Consider the following 21,179-nt stretch of genomic DNA (forward strand, 5'->3'; position numbering starts at 1 on the left):
CCACGTCTCTGTCAACCCTCCATCCTAACCACGTCTCTGTCCCCCTAATAACCACGTCTCTGTCCCCCTCCCTCCTAACCACGTCTCTGTCCCCCTCCCTAACTAACCACGTCTCTGTCTCCCTCCTAACCATGTCTCTGTCCCCCTTCCTCCTAACCACGTCTCTGTCCCCCTCCCTCCTAACCACGTCTCTGTCCCCCTCCCTAACTAACCACGTCTCTGTCTCCCTCCTAACCATGTCTCTGTCCCCCTTCCTCCTAACCACGTCTCTGTCCCCCTCCCTCCTAACCACGTCTCTGTCCCCCTCCCTCCTAACCACGTCTCTGTCCCCCTCCCTCCTAACCACGTCTCTGTCCCCCTCCCTCCTAACCACGTCTCTGTCCCCCTCCCTCCTAACCACGTCTCTGTCCCCCTCCCTCCTAACCACGTCTCTGTCCCCCTCCCTCCTAACCACATTACAGTTATACAAGTCTGTCAGGCCACAGTCAAACATCTATTAGATTAGAACCTGCTGTGGGTCTATTCTGTCCTCTCAGTCAAAAATTAAACTAAATCAAATCGGATGACTAAAAAAGTGATTTTCAAAACATGAACAAACATTTAAAAGAGGTATTATTTCAAGCTGAACAGGTACTACTCATTAATGAATGAATTAAACAGGTGGCTAAACATGCTCCAGAGACAGACAGATGCAGACTGGCGTTCTTTATTTTCATTTCTCAGAAGACTTCATTGTAAAAGTAATATAAAAGTCTGAAAGTACACAATGCTTTACACAACATTGTATACTTGGGTACCACATTATCAACTTCCTCTTAATAACTGGCTAGAAATGGGCATTTCCTAGTATAAGTGGCTCAAAATAGCCTTTGCATAAGCAGACCGCTTACATAGCTATGGCTATAGCTAGCCAGCATGAAATGGTGCTATACATTAGCCTTCTAACAGACAAAAATGAACTCTATTCATATAAAAGAATATGTAATGTCAGCTAGTTAAATGCGTATGTAGTTACTGATAAAACAGTGTAAAAACGTACAAGCAAAACTTTTCCACAAAACAAGAGGAAAGAATTTAGAAGCCATTCTTGACCTACCGTGGGTTTCAGAATGAACGACTTTCTTGCTTAAATTACAGTTCAACTGTGACCTCTGACAGTCAACGTGACACGAAAGGCCAATCACAATGTTCTTAGAAGTGAAATGAATAATGTGTAACTGTCACACCCTGACCGTAGAGAGACTTTTTTATTCTCTATTTGGTTAGGTCAGGGTGTGTTCTATTTCTTTGTTGGCTGGGTGTGGTTCCCAATCAGAGGCAGCTGTCTATCGTTGTCTCTGATTGGGGATCATACTTAAGCAGCCATTTTTCCCTCCTTTGATTGTGGGATCTTGTTTTTGTACTGTAGCTTTCCAGCCCTACAGAACTGTGTATTTCGGGGGTTAATTATTATTATTTTTTTTAAATAATTCGGTGTCATCAATAAAAGAAAGATGTACGCCTACCCACGCTGCACCTTGGTCCGATCCTTCCCTCACCGAACGTGACAGTAACATGACTCCTCACCTGGTATTGAACAGGTACTACTATGAATTTACCAACCCTAAATGGGGAATGTCCTCTAGGACCAAGGAAACATCTCAGTATGACTTTGTGACATAACTAGTTCTGTATTAGTCTCAAGAATGTTTTTTGCTTTCTCCCTCCCCCCCGTATAGTGAGCTCAGAGTTTTCCGGTCAGACTCGGTGGACACGGTCTGTTCTCTTTATGTAGTGTTGTGGTGTCTCTCTTAATGTTGTGTATTGTGTCCCACATTTTTAATCCTCCGTCCCTGCAGGAGGCCTTTTTGCCTCTTGGTAGGTCGTCATCGTAAATAATAATTTGTCCTTAATTGACTTGCCTGCTTAAATAATGGTAGAAAAAAATAATAATTATGCTGAGATGTCTCATCAGCTTGGGACAGAAAACACAGGTCCTGTGAGCCCTTTGAAGTTGGTTGAGAGAGAGTTCTCCAGCTGTGTGGTGGGGGTAGATACGTGAGCTGGGGTCTCCGACGCTGACCCATCCAAAGTCCAGTCCCTGTGCCTGTCAGGAACGTTGTGTTGCTCATGCACTCTGTGGACACTTGGAGGATGTCGCGTCCGAGTAAGAGAAGTATTTGGGTCGTCGGGATCCAAAGCTGGTATGTGTTGAGAACGGTACTACGAAACCTCTCGGGCCGGTAATCATATACGTTTAGCAAATTCATAACATATTGTACGAATTACAACTCAGAACACATCATACGAAATGAATTGACGAACCTCCACAAATGAATACATACCATACGAAACATAACATATCATAGTCATTTACATTTACTATGTCAAGTCTACCCCTGAGTCCAGGTTGGCTTGACACCAGTCGGGGGGGCGGGGCTTAGGAGAGCTAGGCTAGGGGATCCTCCTGTGTGACTGGTATCACTTTACCAGAAGTAATGTTGGGCTCATCTGGACTGGAACAACAGACTGGAGTGAGTTGGGCAGGCAGGTAAACCCCAGTCACCCAAATGGGGTTGTCACGGTGAGTTAGGTGGGTTACGTTCCTCAGCATTCCAGGGACGTGGGGTGGGGTGGGTTGCCGTTTGTGTTGGGGAGGGGGGGGGGGGGGGGGGTTGGGGATTCTCACAATTTGTAAAAGACAAGCAAGAATGATTTACAGAGGGCAGACAGAGGACAGAGAGGGTTAAACAATATTTGAGAAGGATAAATGGAAAACAGATTGGAATGCTGTGTCCCACACTGTAGGAGAACACCAGTTTTGATGTGGCTGCTCATAGACCCGTTTTTAAAAGTTGGGAAATTGTCTGAGGACCACCATGCTTGACCCACACAGTGAGGAGAGAAATGAATCAGTTATTTAACTCATTGAGGGGGGGGGGGGGGGGGGGGGGGGGGGGGGGGGGGAGGGGTAGCCACAAGGTAAGTGGACCATAGGGTTTCAAGTTCAAATCCCGGATCCGTGGCTGGACAATTCTGGCGGGAAGTGATCCGGGAACTATATGACTGCTGGTATCAAATCCTGGAAAGTAAAGTAAGGTTCACTCAGTTAACTCTCCATTCTACCAGTCAGTTAGACTTCTCTCTCCAGGCATATTTCTCTCTGGCTGTGATGTGACCAATTGTACTATAACTGCAGGCTTTCTCAACGGCCAGTAGTGTAATTCCTCACTAGACCGTACTGACCTGATTTCAATGTAAACAATAGCTGGTCCTCTGATGTAACATAACCTAAATAGGAAATTCGCTACTTGGCTTTCGGGAATTTTTAAAGAAGGTGGGAATGTGATGTATTTCCTTTGAGTGGGACGGGTGACGGCCAGGCCAAGGCAGTACACCTATCACGGAGCAGTTTAGATTCTCTTTGTTCTTATTTTAGATTCTATTTCCTGTTTTGTTCTGGAACTCTTCCTGTTCTGGAATGAAGAACAGCTGAGACAAACGTAAAGGAATTCAAGGTGGAAATCCCCAAACGGTGTCATATAGAGTCATATCTGTAGATCGCTGGGACTCCAATAGAACATGTGGAAGTACGGATTGAACCAATGGAATGTAAGCACTGTTGTTAATCATGACCGTATGAAATATGTGCCAATGACAACCCCAAATATGGAAATCCTAAAAAAAAGTTGAATGACATAGGTAGTTATTATAGACAGCTAGGGTTCCAATAGAAGACAATGGAAGTCACGATTGGAATGGGAACGAATGCAAAAAGATCCTTTGCATTCGTTCCCATTTGGCGCTTGAAGGGCAATTATTTACTGAGCACAATGATAATCAGAGATATAGAATTTCAAGAGCTGTATGAAGGATACGTGACCACAGAGATCCTATAATTATGATTCTATATAGAATTATTTGAGCCTCTGCGTGTCTGGATAGCTACATTGTCTGTAACCTGACACATTATGTCTAGGCTCCCAGTCGAATCACTCACCCTTGGGCTAGGGCTGGAAGATATGGCCAAAATATATCACAATATTGAAAAAAAATTAACTATTGGACGGTATGACGGTATTTTTAGTTTCTGAATAGTAAAAGTTGTGCATTTGCTTTATGAGTAGTGAGTAGTGATCCCAGGGTGCTTTATGAGTAGTGAGTAGTGATCCCAGGGTGCTTTATGAGTAGTGAGTGATCCCAGAGTGCTTTATGAGTAGTGAGTGATCCCAGGGTGCTTTAGGAGTAGTGAGTAGTGATCCCAGGGTGCTTTATGAGTAGTGAGTAGTGATCCCAGGGTGCTTTATAAGTAGTGAGTAGTGATCCCAGTGTGCTTTATGAGTAGTGAGTGATCCCAGGGTGCTTTATGAGTAGTGAGTAGTGATCCCAGGGTGCTTTATGAGCAGTGAGTGATCCCAGGGTGCTTTATGAGTAGTGAGTGATCCCAGTGTGCTTTAGGAGTAGTGAGTAGTGATCCCAGGGTGCTTTATGAGTAGTGAGTAGTGATCCCAGGGTACTTTATGAGCAGTGAGTAGTGATCCCAGGGTGCTTTATGAGGAGTGAGTAGTGATTCCAGGGTGCTTTATGAGTAGTGAGTAGTGATCCCAGGGTGCTTTATGAGTAGTGAGTAGTGATCCCAGTGTGCTTTATGAGTAGTGAGTAGTGATCCCAGGGTGCTTTATGAGTAGTGAGTAGTGATCCCAGGGTGCTTTATGAGTAGTGAGTGATCCCAGGGTGCTTTATGAGCAGTGAGTGATCCCAGGGTGCTTTGTGAGTAGTGAGTGATCCCAGGGTGCTTTATGAGTAGTGAGTGATCCCAGGGTGCTTTGTGAGTAGTGAGTGATCCCAGGGTGCTTTATGAGTAGTGAGTAGTGATCCCAGGGTGCTTTAGGAGTAGTGAGTGATCCCAGGGTGCTTTATGAGTAGTGAGTAGTGATCCCAGGGTGCTTTATGGGGAGTGAGTAGTGATCCCAGGGTGCTTTATGAGTAGTGAGTGATCCCAGGGTGTTTTATGAGGAGTGAGTAGTGATCCCAGTGTGCTTTATGAGTAGTGAGTAGTGATCCCAGGGTGCTTTATGAGTAGTGAGTGATCCCAGGGTGTTTTATGAGGAGTGAGTAGTGATCCCAGGGTGCTTTATGAGTAGTGAGTGATCCCAGGGTGCTTTATGAGGAGTGAGTGATCCCAGAGTGCTTTATGAGTAGTGAGTAGTGATCCCAGGGTGCTTTATGAGTAGTGAGTGATCCCAGGGTGCTTTATGAGTAGTGAGTGATCCCAGAGTGCTTTATGAGTAGTGAGTAGTGATCCCAGGGTGCTTTATGAGGAGTGAGTAGTGATCCCAGGGTGCTTTACGAGTAGTGAGTGATCCCAGGGTGCTTTATGAGTAGTGAGTGATCCCAGGGTGCTTTATGAGCAGTGAGTAGTGATCCCAGGGTGCTCTATGAGTAGTGAGTGATCCCAGGGTGCTTTATGAGTAGTGAGTAGTGATCCCAGAGTGCTTTATGAGTAGTGAGTAGTGATCCCAGAGTGCTTTATGAGGAGTGAGTAGTGATCCCAGGGTGCTTTATGAGTAGTGAGTGATCCCAGGGTGCTTTATGAGTAGTGAGTGATCCCAGGGTGTTTTATAAGTAGTGAGTAGTGATCCCAGGGTGCTTTATGAGTAGTGAGTGATCCCAGGGTGTTTTATAAGTAGTGAGTAGTGATCCCAGAGTGCTTTATGAGTAGTGAGTAGTGATCCCAGGGTGCTTTATGAGTAGTGAGTGATCCCAGGGTGCTTTATGAGTAGTGAGTGATCCCAGGGTGTTTTATAAGTAGTGAGTAGTGATCCCAGGGTGCTTTATGAGTAGTGAGTGATCCCAGGGTGCTTTATGAGTAGTGAGTGATCCCAGGGTGCTTTATGAGTAGTGAGTGATCCCAGAGTGCTTTATGAGTAGTGAGTAGTGATCCCAGGGTGCTTTATGAATATTGAGTGATCCCAGGGTGCTTTATGAGTAGTGAGTGATCCCAGGGTGCTTTATGAGTAGTGAGTAGTGATCCCAGAGTGCTCTATGAGTAGTGAGTGATCCCAGGGTGCTTTGTGAGTAGTGAGTGATCCCAGGGTGCTTTATGAGTAGTGAGTAGTGATCCCAGGGTGATTTATGAGTCGTGAGTGATCCCAGGGTGCTTTATGAGTAGTGAGTAGTGATCCCAGGGTGCTTTATGAGTAGTGAGTGATCCCAGGGTGCTTTATGAGTAGTGAGTGATCCCAGGGTGCTTTATGAGTAGTGAGTGATCCCAGGGTGCTTTATGAGCAGTGAGTAGTGATCCCAGGGTGCTTTATGAGTAGTGAGTGATCCCAGGGTGCTTTATGAGGAGTAGTGAGTGATCCCAGGGTGCTTTATGAGTAGTGAGTAGTGATCCCAGGGTGTTTTATGAGGAGTGAGTAGTGATCCCAGGGTGCTTTATGAGGAGTGAGTAGTGATTCCAGGGTGCTTTATGAGTAGTGAGTTATCCTAGGGTGCTTTATGAGGAGTGAGTAGTGATTCCAGGGTGCTTTATGAGTAGTGAGTTATCCTAGGGTGTTTTATGAGTAGTGAGTGATCCCAGGGTGCTTTATGAGGAGTGAGTAGTGATTCCAGGGTGCTTTATGAGTAGTGAGTTATCCTAGGGTGTTTTATGAGTAGTGAGTGATCCCAGGGTGCTTTATGAGTAGTGAGTAGTGATCCCAGAGTGCTTTATGAGTAGTGAGTGATCCTAGGGTGTTTTATGAGTAGTGAGTGATCCCAGGGTGCTTTAGGAGTAGTGAGTGATCCCAGGGTGCTTTAGGAGTAGTGAGTGATCCTAGGGTGGCAACACATACATTCTAAGTGATTTCAATTTCAAGTCTTCATCAATTCTGATTGGTTTATACTGTTCCATTCAACTTCAACCAAAACTAATTTCAGCCCTTAATCATTTCTGCATTTCCTGCACTCATTTTACCAGTGGTGGAAAAAGTACCTAGTTGTCATACTTGAGTAAAAGTAAAGATACCTTAATAGAAAATGACTCAATTAAAAATACCCAGTAAAATACTTGAGTAAAAGTATTTGGTTTTAAATATACTTACAGTAAGTATCAAAAGTAAATGTAATTGATAAAATGTACTTCATTTCAAATTCCTTATATTAAGCAAACCAGACGGCAGCATTTTCTTGTTTTTATTTTATTTCCGGATAGCCAGGGGCACACTCCAACACACAGACATAATTTACAAACAAAGCACTTGTGTTTAGTGAGTCCCCCAGATCAGATGCAGTAGGGATGACCAGGGATGTTCTCTGTTTAGTGAGTCCTCCAGATCAGAGGCAGTAGGGACGACCAGGGATGTTCTCTGTTTAGTGAGTCCGCCAGATCAGAGGCAGTAGGGATGACCAGGGATGTTCTCTGTTTAGTGAGTCCCCCAGATCAGAGGCAGTAGGGATGACCAGGGATGTTCTCTGTTTAGTGAGTCCCCCAGATCAGAGGCAGTAGGGATGACCAGGGATGTTCTCTGTTTAGTGAGTCCTCCAGATCAGAGGCAGTAGGGACGACCAGGGATGTTCTCTGTTTAGTGAGTCCGCCAGATCAGAGGCAGTAGGGATGACCAGGGATGTTCTCTGTTTAGTGAGTCCTCCAGATCAGAGGCAGTAGGGATGACCAGGGATGTTCTCTGTTTAGTGACTCCTCCAGATCAGAGGCAGTAGGGGTGACCAGGGATGTTCTCTGTTTAGTGAGTCCTCCAGATCAGAGGCAGTAGGGATGACCAGGGATGTTCTCTGTTTAGTGAGTCCCCCAGATCAGATGCAGTAGGGATGACCAGGGATGTTCTCTGTTTAGTGAGTCCCCCAGATCAGAGGCAGTAGGGATGACCAGGGATGTTCTCTGTTTAGTGAGTCCCCCAGATCAGAGGCAGTAGGGATGACCAGGGATGTTCTCTGTTTAGTGAGTCCGCCAGATCAGAGGCAGTAGGGATGACCAGGGATGTTCTCTGTTTAGTGAGTCCGCCAGATCAGAGGCAGTAGGGATGACCAGGGATGTTCTCTGTTTAGTGAGTCCCCCAGATCAGAGGCAGTAGGGATGACCAGGGATGTTCTCTGTTTAGTGAGTCATCCAGATCAGAGGCAGTAGGGATGACCAGGGATGTTCTCTGTTTAGTGAGTCCTCCAGATCAAAAGCAGTAGGGATGACCAGGGATGTCCTCTTGACAAGTGGGTGAATTGGACCATTTTCCTGTCCTGCTGAGCATTCAAAATGTAACGAGTACTTTTAGGTGTCGGGGAAACATGTATGGAGTAAAAAGTACAGTATTTTGTTTAGGAATGTGGTGAAGTAAAAGTAGTCAAAATAAAAATAGTAAAGTACAGATACCAAAACAAATTACTTAAGTTGTACTTGAAATATTTTTTACTTAAAGTACTTTACACCACTAGGGACAAATAATCTAGGATCGATTTTGAAATTTTACATGCAAATTAGAGCAAAACTGTTGGAAACATGAAAATATTATCTTATTCTATAGTTAGAATATAATAGTGGGCACTTTGAATACAACGTTGTTTGAGATTACAACTAATTAAAATGCCAGGGACGAGTTATTGTGACAAGGTTGGAACCAAAGTGTTGAAAAGTGTTTCCTAAGGGACCCTATAAGCTTTGGCTACATTGCATGTTTTCTCTTAGCTACTTCATGTAGCTAAAATTCCAGGGCCCACAGACCAGGGCCCACAGACCAGGGCCCATAGTCCAGGTCCCACAGACCAGGGCTCATAGTCCAGGTCCCACAGACCAGGGCCCATAGACCAGGGCCCATAGTCCAGGGCCCACAGACCAGGGCCCACAGACCAGGGCCCATATTCCAGGGCCCAACAGTAGGAATGGGATGCCATTTAGGATGCACCCCAATTGTTGTTGTTCCACCAATGAAACTAGAAAAGTTGTTTTGAGAGGATTGGAATGAAAGGAATCCTTTTCACAGATGTGCAACCTTCTCGTACTCTAGTTCTTCTCTCTGTAGGTGTCGTATTACGCTCCGCCTCCCGACCCAGGTCTTACATGGCGGATGGCTATTGGTCACGCCACACATTGGTCAAAATCTCCGCCACATAATTGGAAGGTGGATGCTATAAAGGAGCATCGTGATTAGAGGGTGTCCAGGCAGGCCGCTAAGTGTTCTATAATTGGGAGTGGGTGGACGGACTACCGTGTCTCAAATGGGACATTTTCTTTCCCTTTTTTTTATTTTTTATAGTGCAGTACTCATTTTTATAGGGCCCATAGGGATATGGTCAAATGTTGTGCACTGTACATCGTGTGCCGTTCGGGATACTGTCATGGGGCTGCCTGCCTTTCGAAAAAGCAGAGTAGCAGGCCTACTATAGAGACAGCCGCACATATCTAAAGCTATTTCTCTGAAGCTCACGCTTTGCAACGTCTCGTAAATTACTTGGCGTATGATTGTTGAGCCATATGTGTTTTTTTTGTGGGGTGGGGAGGGGGGTTGGGGGGTCCCACTCTGGTATACATGGATACGGTTGCAGCTGGAGACCAGCTATAGGAGGATGAAGACGAGGGAAACATACTATTATAAACATCATGTATTGAAAACATCTCTAGGTAGAAAAATGTAAAATATATATTCCTGCTATTGTCTCACAGTATCTTATTTAGTGTAAAAAAAAAAATGCAGTTTACTATCCTTGCCTGTACAGTCAACACTGAACTACTGAATAATCACTGAGAATCAACATGGTTTGAATTCAAACACAAACGTAAAGTTATTCAAGAACATTTTAGACTTTAGTAACACTAAATAGTGGTTAAATAGGTTAGAATAGTGGCTAAATTGATTTAATAGTGACTAAATAGTGGTTAAATAGGTTAGCATAGTGGTTAAATAGGTTAGAATAGTGGCTAAATTGATTTAATAGTGACTAAATAGTGGTTAAATAGGTTAGCATAGTGGTTAAATAGGTTAGAATAGTGGCTAAATTGATTTAATAGTGACTAAATAGTGGTTAAATAGGTTAGCATAGTGGTTAAATAGGTTAGAATAGTGGCTAAATTGATTTAATAGTGACTAAATAGTGGTTAAATAGGTTAGCATAGTGGTTAAATAGGTTAGAATACTGGCTAAATTGATTTAATAGTGATTAAATAGTGGTTAAATAGGTTCAAATAGGAATTGTGTTGTAAGAGTAGAGTACAAAATGATTTGTCTTGAACAAAAATAACATAAATGCTTTTATTTGAAAAGTCAAACGCAGCCTCTCTCAGGCAGCAACACTGCAGCATTATTACACACACACACACACACACACACACACACACACACACACACACACACACACACACATAATACACGAGAGGACTCATCTAGACACAGAGGAATTGTACCGTAACACTTAGTTTTGCCATGGAAAATAAGCAGGTAAAGACTGTTACCACCAGAACGTAACGGTGAGGATCTTTTAAGATTCAAGGTTTTTACCTCCGGATTCTCTCTTTTAAGATTCAAGGTTTTTACCTCCGGATTCTCTCTTTTAAGATTCAAGGTTTTTACCTCCGGATTCTCTCTTTTAAGATCATGGGACAGGAACAGTTATCTTGCTAAAAGCGTGACTTCCCAGGGACAGGCTGAGCTTGTGATAATATATTACTGTAATAAATAACAAGTATAGGCTTGTAATAATGTCTGGCTAGGGCAGGGGAGAAGGGATGGGAATTATGGGATGTATTCTCCCCTTACTGAGCAGACAGGTTGTATATCATGCATGAACACACACACACACACACACTCAGAGGGAGAAGGAAGAGACAGAGAGACTGGTTGTATATCTCTCCCTGGCATGAGGAGAAGGTCAGAAGGTCAGTGAGCACAGAAAGAGGAGACGGGAACCAGTAGCTAATGTGCAGGGGACAGTGGTTGTGTGTGTGTGTGTGTGTGTGTGTGTGTGTGTGTGTGTGTGTGTGTGTGTGTGTGTGTGTGTGTGTGTGTGATCACTATGCTGCAGGCTATCCATAGAGATGAATAGAAGAAACATCTCTATTTAATTCCATCAATTGGCTGTTCCCTCCTGATGACCCGGTTGGACATGACCCCCACAAGGGTAATCTGGAGAGATCAGCCAATGAAGTTGGAATTCCCACCCAGTTGACTACTTTAAAATGGTGGAAGCGCTCAATGGCGACGTTGATGATGATCACTACTATGCAGTGTTAGTCACAGCCAATCTTTCACACTTTGGTTCTGCATTGCTGTGTTTACAAAATGGCTATGGCTGAGTCGCTGTGGATAAGTGTGTCTGCTAAATGACTCAAATGTTATATGTACATTGCAGAATGCACACTGCCAAACGCAGTATTGGGAATCTCAGAAGAGCTTTCACCTCCTCCTCCTTTACAAGACACACTGTTCTCACATTGTCTTGTTCCTCTTTCTCATCTCAAAGGAGAGAGACGGACATTTTGATGAATTAATGATGAGTAAAAACGTTTTGTCTTATCAAAAAAAAAAAAAAATAATAATAATCTTAATTTTTTTCTTGATCACATATTTTACTTGGGAACATTTAATGTGGTATTTTTTTTATATTGCATTCTATATTCTATTTCAATTGTAGTTTTCAGTTTGTTTACGCCACTGCAAAAAAAAAAAGAAGGAAACGGACTCCTCCTTGTCTCGTGGTGACGTCACGCAAACAAGACTCTGAAACCGGAAGAGGAAATCACACCGTTATCTGTGGATGTTTATTACAAATTGAAAGCAACAAAAAATATATATTTAAAAAGAATGAATCCTCCAATTATCAACTCTACTAATTCGGTGACAACTTCTACTAAAAGTAAGTTTCTGAAAAAAGGTGCTGTATGTTTTTTTTTTTAAACGTTTTACACATTTGGTTGTTAACGCTGCATGCATCTCATTCGTAATGTGTTGAAGCTGGCCAAAGTCAGCAAAAGCTTAGCTACACATCCTGGCAATGCTTCGATTTCACTTTGCTATTGAAAATGCTCATGTTTTTTAAATTATTTTTAGACTTGATGCCCGTTTTGATGTTAGATAGCTATGTCGCAAAGCAGACTGGTTTGGAAACCGAAACTTATCTGGACTCTTGCTTAGTAGCTAACTAGCTAGCCTACTAGCTAGGTACTCCAACATTTTTTTTGACAACAGTCAAGTGATAACTAGTACGATATTGTTGCCAAACATTCTAGCAGAAATGTGAGATATTCCAGATACTTTATAGCTAAGCACCATCAGCAGTCTGCATGCTTCACACTTTTTGCAGCCAGGAATTAAGACGCACCTGTTTCCTGTAATTCAGTGTCATTTGTTTCAGGGCAACATATCTAGTAATATCAGCTAGTACCACTGTACCAGTCTCTACTGTATAAACCTAGCTACTGTACATGTCGATAAGGTGTTACCACAGTCAGTCGGCCATCTTGTTTTGAACATTTGCCGTACTGTAACTGTACTCTTTCCTGCAGGAAAGCGAGAGGCCGAGCGCTCCGTCAACTGGACAGTGGAAGAGACCCAGGTGTTGCTGTGTGCCTGGAGTGACGAGCGAGTGCAGAAGAGCCTGGCGGAGAATGTCCGTAACCGCCATGTTTTCAAACACCTCTCAGCCCGCATGTGTGACCTGGGCTTCTCACGCAGCCCTCACCAGTGCCGGCTCCGCGTCAAGACCCTCAAGGCCAACTATGTCAGAGCCAAGCTGCTGATGAGCGTGGATGACTCCCAACCCTGCAGTTTCAGGTACTACTCTGAGATGGATGCTGTGCTGGGGAGAAATCGCGCTATGGAAGGGACTGGAGGAGGGCGGCATTTTGGATCTCCTGAAGGCATAGGAGGATTATTAGGAGGGTGCCATTTTGGGTCTGAATTGATCGCAGAAACAGGGCGCTATTTGGGATCTGAAGGGATTGGAAGACTAGGAGGAGGATGCAATTTTGTATCTCCTGAGGGGACGGCAGGACGGAAGTCACGGTATATAGTGTCTGAGATGAAGGTGGAGGAGGACAGGGAGGCAGACGACACAGACGACTACGAGTTCAACGATGTAGGAATCACCACTCGGTCACTGGTTGGCCCGGGTGGAAGACGCCATGATGCTTTTCTAGAGCACAGCAACGACTATCATGAACCTGCTGGTATGTACTCTACTCTCTGTCTGACTCTCTCTCTGTCGGTCACACTTTCTGCTATCAATGCCACTGATTATCATTATATCATCAAAGGTAGACTCAGCAAGATGTTATCAAATCCAATTTTATTTGTCACATACACATGGTTAGCAGATGTTAATGCGAGTGTAGCGAAATGCTTGTGCTTCTAGTTCCGACAATGCAGTAATATCCAACGAGTAATCTAACTTAACAATTTCACAACAATTACCTTATACACACAAGTGTAAAGGGATGAAGAATATGTACATAAAGATATATGAATGAGTGATGGTACAGAACGGCATAGGCAAGATGCAGTAGATGGTATCGAGTACAGTATATACATATGAGATGAGTAATGTAGGGTATGTAAACATTATATTAAGTGGCATTGTTTAAAGTGGCTAGTGATACAGTTCTTACATACATTTTTCCATTATTCAAGTGGCTGGAGTTGAGTCAGTATGTTGGCAGCAGCCACTCAATGTTAGTGGTGGCTGTTTAACAGTCTGATGGCCTTGAGATAGAAGCTGTTTTTCAGTCTCTCAGTCCCTGCTTTGATGCACCTGTACTGACCTCGCCTTCTGGATGATAGCGGGATGAACAGGCAGTGGCTCGGGTGGTTGTTGTCCTTGATGATCTTTATGGCCTTCCTGTGACATCGGGTGGTGTAGGTGTCCTGGAGGGCAGGTAGTTTTCCCCCGGTGATGCGTTGTGCAGACCTCACTACCCTCTGGAGAGCCTTACGGTTGTGGGCGGAGCAGTTGCCGTACCAGGCGGTGATACAGCCCGACAGGATGCTCTCGATTATGAGTGCTTTTGGTGACAAGCCGAATTTCTTCAGCCTCCTGAGGTTGAAGAGGCGCTGCTGCGCCTTCTTCACGATGCTGTCTGTGTGGGTGGACCAATTCAGTTTGTCTGTGATGTGTATGCCAAGGAACTTGAAACTTACTACCCTCTCTACTACTGTGCCGTCGATGTGGATAGGGGGGTGCTCCCTCTGCTGTTTCCTGAAGTCCACAATCATCTCCTTTGTTTTGTTGACATTGAGTGTGAGGTTATTTTCCTGACACCACACTCCGAGGGCCCTCACCTCCTCCCTGTAGGTCATCTCGTCATTGTTGGTAATCAAGCCTACCACTGTAGTGTCGTCTGCAAACTTGATGATTGAGTTGGAGGCGTGCATGGCCACGCAGTCGTGGGTGAACAGGGAGTACAGGAGAGAGCTCAGAACGCACCCTTGTGGGGCCCCAGTGTTGAGGATCAGCGGGGTGGAGATGTTGTTACCTACCCTCACCACCTGGGGGCGGCCCGTCAGGAAGTCCAGTACCCAGTTGCACAGGGTGGGGTCGAGACCCAGGGTCTAGAGCTTGATAACGCGTTTGGAGGGTACTATGGTGTTAAATGCTGAGCTGTAGTCGATGAACAGCATCCTCACATAGGTTTTCCTCTTGTCCAGATGGGTTAGTGCAGTGTGGTTGCGATTGCATCGTCTGTGGACCTATTGGGGCGGTAAGCTAATTGGAGTGGGTCTAGGGTGTCAGGTAGGGTGGAGGTGATATGGGCCTTGACTAGTCTCTCAAAACACTTCATGATGACGGAAGTGAGTGCTACGGGGCGGTAGTCATTTAGCTCAGTTACCTTAGCTTTCTTGGGAACAGGAACAATGGTGGCCCTCTTGAAGCATGTGGGAACAGCAGACTGGATTGATTGAATATGTCCGTAAACACACCAGCCAGCTGGTCTGCGCATGCAACGCGCCAAATAAATGGACATCGACGGAGTTAATCGAACAAACGGTGTTTTGTGATGTTTATGGGACATATTGGACAACAGAAGAAGCTCGTCAAAGGTTATAATTATATTTTTATTTCTGCGTTTTGTGTCGCGCCTGCAGGGTTGAAATATGCTTTCTCTTTGTTTACAGAGGTGCTATCCCCAGATAATAGCATAGTTTGCTTTCGCTGAAAAGCCTTTTTGAAATCTGACATGTTGGCTGGATTCACAACAAGTGTAGCTTTAATTTGCAATCTTGCATGTTTGATTTTTATAGTAATTTATTTGAATTTGGCGCTCTGCATTTTCCCTGGCTTTTGAGGTTAACTATTATGGCTTGGGGGTTCTGCTGTTTCCAGACTTGGTGCGTCGTTGTTCAGGGGCAGAACGACAGATTGTTACCTTGTCGGCTCGGGGATTCGATCTTGCAACCTTTTGGTTACTAGTCCAACACTCTAACCACTAGGCTACCTGCCACCTCTACACTCTAACCACTAGTTTACCTGCCGCCCCTACGCTCTAACCACTAGTTTACCTGCCGCCCCTACGCTCTAACCACTAGTTTACCTGCCGCCCCTACGCTCTAACCACTAGTTTACCTGCCGCCCCTACGCTCTAACCACTAGTTTACCTGCCGCCCCTACGCTCTAACCACTAGTTTACCTGCCGCCCCTACGCTCTAACCACTAGTTTACCTGCCGCCCCTACGCTCTAACCATATAATAATATTTTATCAAAAATGTTAAACTTCTGATCTGCCTCATCGCTTTTAATTTTGGGGGGGATGTAGCCGTAGGCTACTGGTTGTATATCCCAGAGTTTGTTTGGAATAGGCTATTTCTTTCTCGCACAGAATGACAAGCTGACCAATAGAATAGGTCCATTTTTTAGACTAGGCCTAAGATATAGGCTTTATCACATTTCTTCTCCTTTCTTTGGACAGGAAAATGTTAGCCTTTTTATAAACCCTTTTCGTGCAATTCTACTACACTTTATGTAAATTTTTGGACACATCTACTCATTCCAGGGTTCTTCATTTAAAAAAAAAAACTATTTTCTACATTGTAGAATAATAGTAAAGACATCAAAACGATGAAATAACACATCATGTAGTAACCCAAAAAGTGCTAAACAAATTAAAATATATTTTATATTTGAGATTTTTCAAAGTAGCCACCCTTTGCCTTGATGACAGCTTTGCTCACACTTGGCATTCTCTCAACCAGCTTCATGAGCTAGTCACCTGGAATGCATTTCAATTAACAGGTGTGCCTTGTTAAAAGTTAATTTGTGGAATTTCTTTCCTTCTTAATGTGTTTGAGCCAGTCAGTTGTGTTGTGACAAGGTAGGGGTGATATACAGAAGAAAGCCCTATTTGGGAAAATACAATTTTGGCAAGAACAGCTCAAATAAGCAAAGAGAAATGACAGTCCATCTTTACTTTAAGAAATTAAAGTCAGTCAATCCGGAAAATGAAGGACTTTTAAAGTTTCTTCAAGTTACCAAAACCCATCAAGCGCTATGATGAAACTGGCTCTCATGAGGACCGCCACAGGAAGACCCAGAGTTACCTCTGCTGTGATGAAACTGGCTCTCGTGAGGACCGCCACAAGAAAGGACCACCCAGAGTTAGCTCTGCTGCAGAGGATAAGTTCATTAGAGTTACCAGCCTCAGAAATTGCAGCCCAAATAAATGCTTCACAGAGTTCAAGTTACAGACATCTCAACTTCGACTAAGAAAAACTAAACAATTTGTTTCTATTTGTTTTGCAGTCCAAAATATTAGTTTCATTAGAGTTTTTTTTTTCAAGTGTTTTTTTAATATATATTTTTATTTTGCTAAATTGTTTTTCCAATTTTCGTTTTTATTTTCGTTTCTGTTTTCATTTACTATAATAACCTTGCAATTTGGATAAACTGTTGATTCTACATTGTAGAATAATAGTGAAGACATCAAATCTATGAAATAAAACATATGGAATCATGTAGTAACCAAAAAAGTGTTAAACAAATTGGGCAATGTTGTGGTAATAAAACTTAATCAAAATGAGAATATCTGATTTAATTAATCTATTTAATCTCTTGCATTGCAGTTCATCCATTGGAGGATGACCGCAGCTCCAGGTCAACGCCGCCACCACCCCAGCCTGCTTCCCATTTTTCTCCACCCCCAGACCATAGCCCCAACCTGGGCAGTGGTATCACCATTCCCTCCACCCAGCCCCTAGAGCCTGTGTTGAAGCACTTGGCAGACTGCTTCCAGAGGCTGGTCTCAGAGTCCCGGGGTCTGATGGTACAGCTGGAGGGCCAGAGGCAGGAGCAGGTCAGAGACAAATAGATAGATATGTGTATCTAAACAGGGCATTCAGAAAGTATTCAGACCCCTTGACTTTTTCCACATTTTGTTACGTTACAGCCTTGTTCTAAAATGGATCAAATATAATCCTCATCAATCTACACACGATACCCCATAATGACATCACAATACCCCACAATGACAAAAAAAAATAATACCTTATTTAAGTATTCAGATTCTTTGCTATGAGACTCTAAATGGAGCTCAGGTGCATCCTGTTTCCATTGATCCTCCTTGAGTTGTTTCTACAACTTGATTGGAGTCCAACTGTGGTAAATTACATTGATTGGACATGATTTGGGAAGGCACACACCTGTCTATATAAGGTCCCACAGTTGACAGTGCATGTCAGAGCAAAAATCCAAGCCACGAGGTTGAAGGAATTGTCCGTAGAGTTCCGAGAGAAGATTGTGCCGAGGCACAGATCTGGGGAAGGCTACCAAAACATTTCTGTAGCATTGAAGGTCCCCAAGAATACAGGGGCCTCCATCATTCTTAAATGGAAGAAGTTTAGAACCATCAAGACTCTTCCTAGAGCTGGCCTCCCGGCCAAACTGAGCAATTGGGGAGAATGGCCTTGGTCTAGAAGGTGACCAAGAACCAAATGGTCACTCTGACAGAGCTCCAGAGTTCCTCTTTGGAGATGGGAGAACCTTCCAGGTGGACAACCATCTCTGCAGCACTCCACCAATCAGGCCTTTATGGTAGTGGCCAGACAGAAGCCACTCCTTAGTAAAAGGCATGACAGCCCTATTAGTTTTCCAAATGGCACCTAAAGACTATCAGACCATAAGACACAAGATTCTCTGGTCTGATGAAACCAAGATTGAACTCTTTGGCCTGAATGCCAAGCGTCACGTCTGGAGGAAACCTGGCACCATCCATACGGTGAAGCATGGAGGTGAAGCATGGTGGTGAAGCATGGTGGTGGCAGCATCATGCTGTGGGGATGTTTTTTTTTTTTTTTCAGCGGCAGGGACTGTCAGGATCGAAGGAAAGATGAACGGAGCAAAGTACAGAGAGATCATTGATGAAAACCAGCTCGAGAGTGACCTGAAAAATAGCTGTGCAGCTATTTGACAGAGCTTGAGAGGATCTGCTTAGAAGAATGGGAGAAACTCCCCAAATACAGATGTGCCAAGCTTGCAGCGTCATTACCCAAGAAGACTCGAGGATAATGCCGGCGCTGACAGAGATGGCCGCCTCGCTTCGCGTTCCTAGGAAATTTACAAGCATTTCGCTACACTCGCATTAACATCTGCTAACCATGTGTATGTGACAAATAAAATTTGATTTGGATGTAATCGCTGCCAAAGGTGCTTCGACAAAGTACTGCGTAAAGGGTCTGAATACTGATATAAAAGTGATATTTCCGTAATGTGTTTTTATATTTCTTTGCAAAAATGTCTAAAACCCCATTTTTTTTGCTTTGTTATTGTGTGTAGATTGATGAGGAAAGCGATACATTTCATAATTTTTCGAATAAGGCTGTAACGTATCAAAATGTGGAGAAAGTCCAAGGGGTCTGAATACTTTCTGAACGCACCCTATATGTGTTGTGTCCCAAATGACACCTTGTAGTCCCATAGTTTATAGGGAATACCCTATTACCTATGTAGTCCCATAGTTTATAGGGAATACCCTATTACCTACAGTGGGGCAAAAAAGTATTTAGTCAGCCACCAATTGTGCAAGTTCTCCCACTTAAAAAGATGAGGCCTGTAATTTTCATCATAGGTACACTTCAACTATGACAGACAAAATGAGAAAAAATAATCCAGAAAATCACATTGTAGGATTTTTACTGAATTTATTTGCAAATTATGGTGGAAAATAAGTATTTTCGTCAGAACTCTGACGAAGGCCGTGTGGCCGATACGTAAAGCTTATTAAATATCGGTGATGTCTATTCACTTCAAAATGGCTCCGCCTTCGCATCAAAAATCGTATTAAAACTACAGCCCTACTCTGGTCGTAAAGTGGCGCCGTTAACTCAACATTGAGAGAGACATTTATATACTCTCCGAATGTTGTGTAATCTAACTTTCTGTAACTAGAACAACAGTAGTAGGCTGGTGGTGTACTGGTGTGGGAGAATGTTTTCCTGGCACACGTTAGGTCCCTTGATACCAATTGAGCAATGTTTCCATGCCCGAAGAATTCAGGCCGTTCTGTAGTTAGAGGAGGGTCCGACCCGGTACTAGAAACGTGTACCTAATATAAACTGTACATCATCATGCTTTTGGTAGAAAACTCAGTGTCTAAACTCTCTCACTCTCTTTCTCTCTCTGTGTCTCTTTGTCAGGCTCGCTGGCAGCAGGACTTGCTCTCTCAGTGGCTGGAGAGAGAGGAGATGAGGCAGAGGGAGGCGGCGGACAGGGAGGACCGGAGGGAGAAGGCCCGTATGGCGCATGAGATCAGGGTACTGACGCTCCTCAGTGGCCTGGCCCAGAACCAGCAGAGACAGAAGCAGACACCACATCACAGCTGCAGCTGTTGCCACCAGTGTAGCAGGGTGGAGGCGTTAGGTGGGGCTGTTGCCGGGGCCTCGACCATCACCAGACATGATGATGGAACTGAGGACTGAGACCAGATGGAATCAGAGGCCTTATAGAAGAAAGGGTTGGATACAGACCTGGGGCACAGACCTGGGGTGTGTGTGTGTGTGAGAACTCCATGCCTTTCAGAATGTATGTTTAACTTCTTGCTGGAGTGTTTGGCCCACATGAAATAAAAAAAATGTGTTTGTTAATTTGTTAATTGTTTTTTTTGTTAATTGTTTAATTAACTCTGACATTAAGGGTTAAGTGGTCTGAAATTCAGTATTATTATTATATTATTATTATATATTCTCTCAACCTTTTTTTTTTACAATACATTTTTATCAGTGAAGGTGTTCGATTTGGTTCTCTTCATCTGGTGTACGGAAACTCATCTGTTCTGTTTACTTTGCTGACAGTTTTGGTTTCGTTTGCTGCCTAATGAACACACCCCAAGTATGTATGGGTGTTCCTGTTGAAAAGGTCTATCGGTCTTCTCAGACGCCCTGTTTTAGGAAGTCACTGTCATCATCATTAGGGCTACTGTCAACATCATCATCAGGGCTACTGCAGCATTTCTCATGGTAAATAGACATGTTGATGGCTAGTTGAATAGGCAGGTGGGTGTGAGGGGAGGTTAGCTATTTACTACAGGGCTGAAACTACTACAAGAATGAAACGTTGGAGGGTTGAGGTCAACTCACTGTCAACTCGGGCACTCTGGGAGATGTATTGGAAATGTATTTATTTAAATAGGGAAGTTAGTTAATTTTCAATGACAGTCTAGTCAGGGGCAGAGTGACAGATTTGTACCTTGGGGATTTGAACTTGCAACCTTTCGGTTACTAGTCCAACACTCTAACCACTAGGCTACCCTGCTGCACTGCCACGAAATCACAAGAGATTTGACTGATCTTGTATTTTTTTTTAACTGAGTGTTTTCCTATTTGTCCTGAATTATTCATATTAAAAAGTGACAGTCCAGTCTCCCTTTTCATGTCATTTAACACCTGATCTACTGAACAAAAGACACATCTCAATAGGCGGTCCAGGTTAGTCATAACTTAGCGCAAGTAGGGGGGGGGGGGGCTTTCCTCTTTTGTTCCTCAAGCAAGGGGTGGCTGATGACATCACAACTTCCCATCAAACCAACTCCTTAAACTTTGCAGTTGTCTAAAAAAACAAAACAAACAAAAAAAAACACGATTTGTCTCAGAAAAATGTTTGTTACCCTTTTAAGTGTGTGTACTGTACTGTATTTATACTTGGGATATCGCTTTTCAACAGGAAAAGTTCAACAATCGCTGGAGTACATCTTTACGTTCACCCACATCCTGGTGGTTGTGAGGAGGACCAACTTATC

The 21,179-nt window shown here is 43.7% G+C and overlaps 2 protein-coding genes across 4 annotated transcripts in view; both read left to right on the forward strand.

Annotated features, from left to right (window-relative positions):
* The window catches only part of LOC110511702 (ras-GEF domain-containing family member 1B-A-like), a 182,495-nt gene that overhangs the window by 113,515 nt on the left and 47,801 nt on the right, over positions 1-21,179 (forward strand). The window lies entirely within an intron of this gene.
* On the forward strand, positions 1,459-20,803 carry LOC110525166. Of its 3 annotated transcripts, none has more exons than XM_036979232.1 (5): positions 1,459-1,580; positions 11,596-11,835; positions 12,467-13,129; positions 17,014-17,243; positions 19,582-20,803. In XM_036979232.1, exons 2-5 carry the CDS (start codon positions 11,766-11,768, stop codon positions 19,861-19,863), a joined length of 1,245 nt encoding a protein of 414 aa, XP_036835127.1. In that variant the 5' UTR covers positions 1,459-1,580; positions 11,596-11,765; the 3' UTR covers positions 19,864-20,803. The 3 variants fall into 3 exon arrangements, with proteins under 3 accessions (XP_036835127.1, XP_036835128.1, XP_036835129.1); XM_036979233.1 differs by having other exon boundaries at positions 1,464-1,580; positions 11,596-11,817; XM_036979234.1 differs by lacking the exons at positions 1,459-1,580; positions 11,596-11,835 and adding an exon at positions 11,913-12,197.

The sequence above is a fragment of the Oncorhynchus mykiss genome, chromosome 6 (genome assembly GCF_013265735.2).
Source record: "Oncorhynchus mykiss isolate Arlee chromosome 6, USDA_OmykA_1.1, whole genome shotgun sequence".
Lineage (NCBI taxonomy): Eukaryota > Metazoa > Chordata > Actinopteri > Salmoniformes > Salmonidae > Oncorhynchus > Oncorhynchus mykiss.

Excerpts from the sequence above, each read along its gene's own strand:
- LOC110525166 (XM_036979232.1), top strand. The coding sequence starts at position 11,766 with ATGAATCCTCCAATTATCAACTCTACTAATTCGGTGACAACTTCTACT. Across the intron at positions 11,836-12,466 it reads AAGTAAGTTTCTGAAAAAAG|GAAAGCGAGAGGCCGAGCGC; the intron begins GTGCTGTATGTT and ends TCTTTCCTGCAG. Across the intron at positions 17,244-19,581 it reads AGGGCCAGAGGCAGGAGCAG|GCTCGCTGGCAGCAGGACTT; the intron begins GTCAGAGACAAA and ends TCTCTTTGTCAG.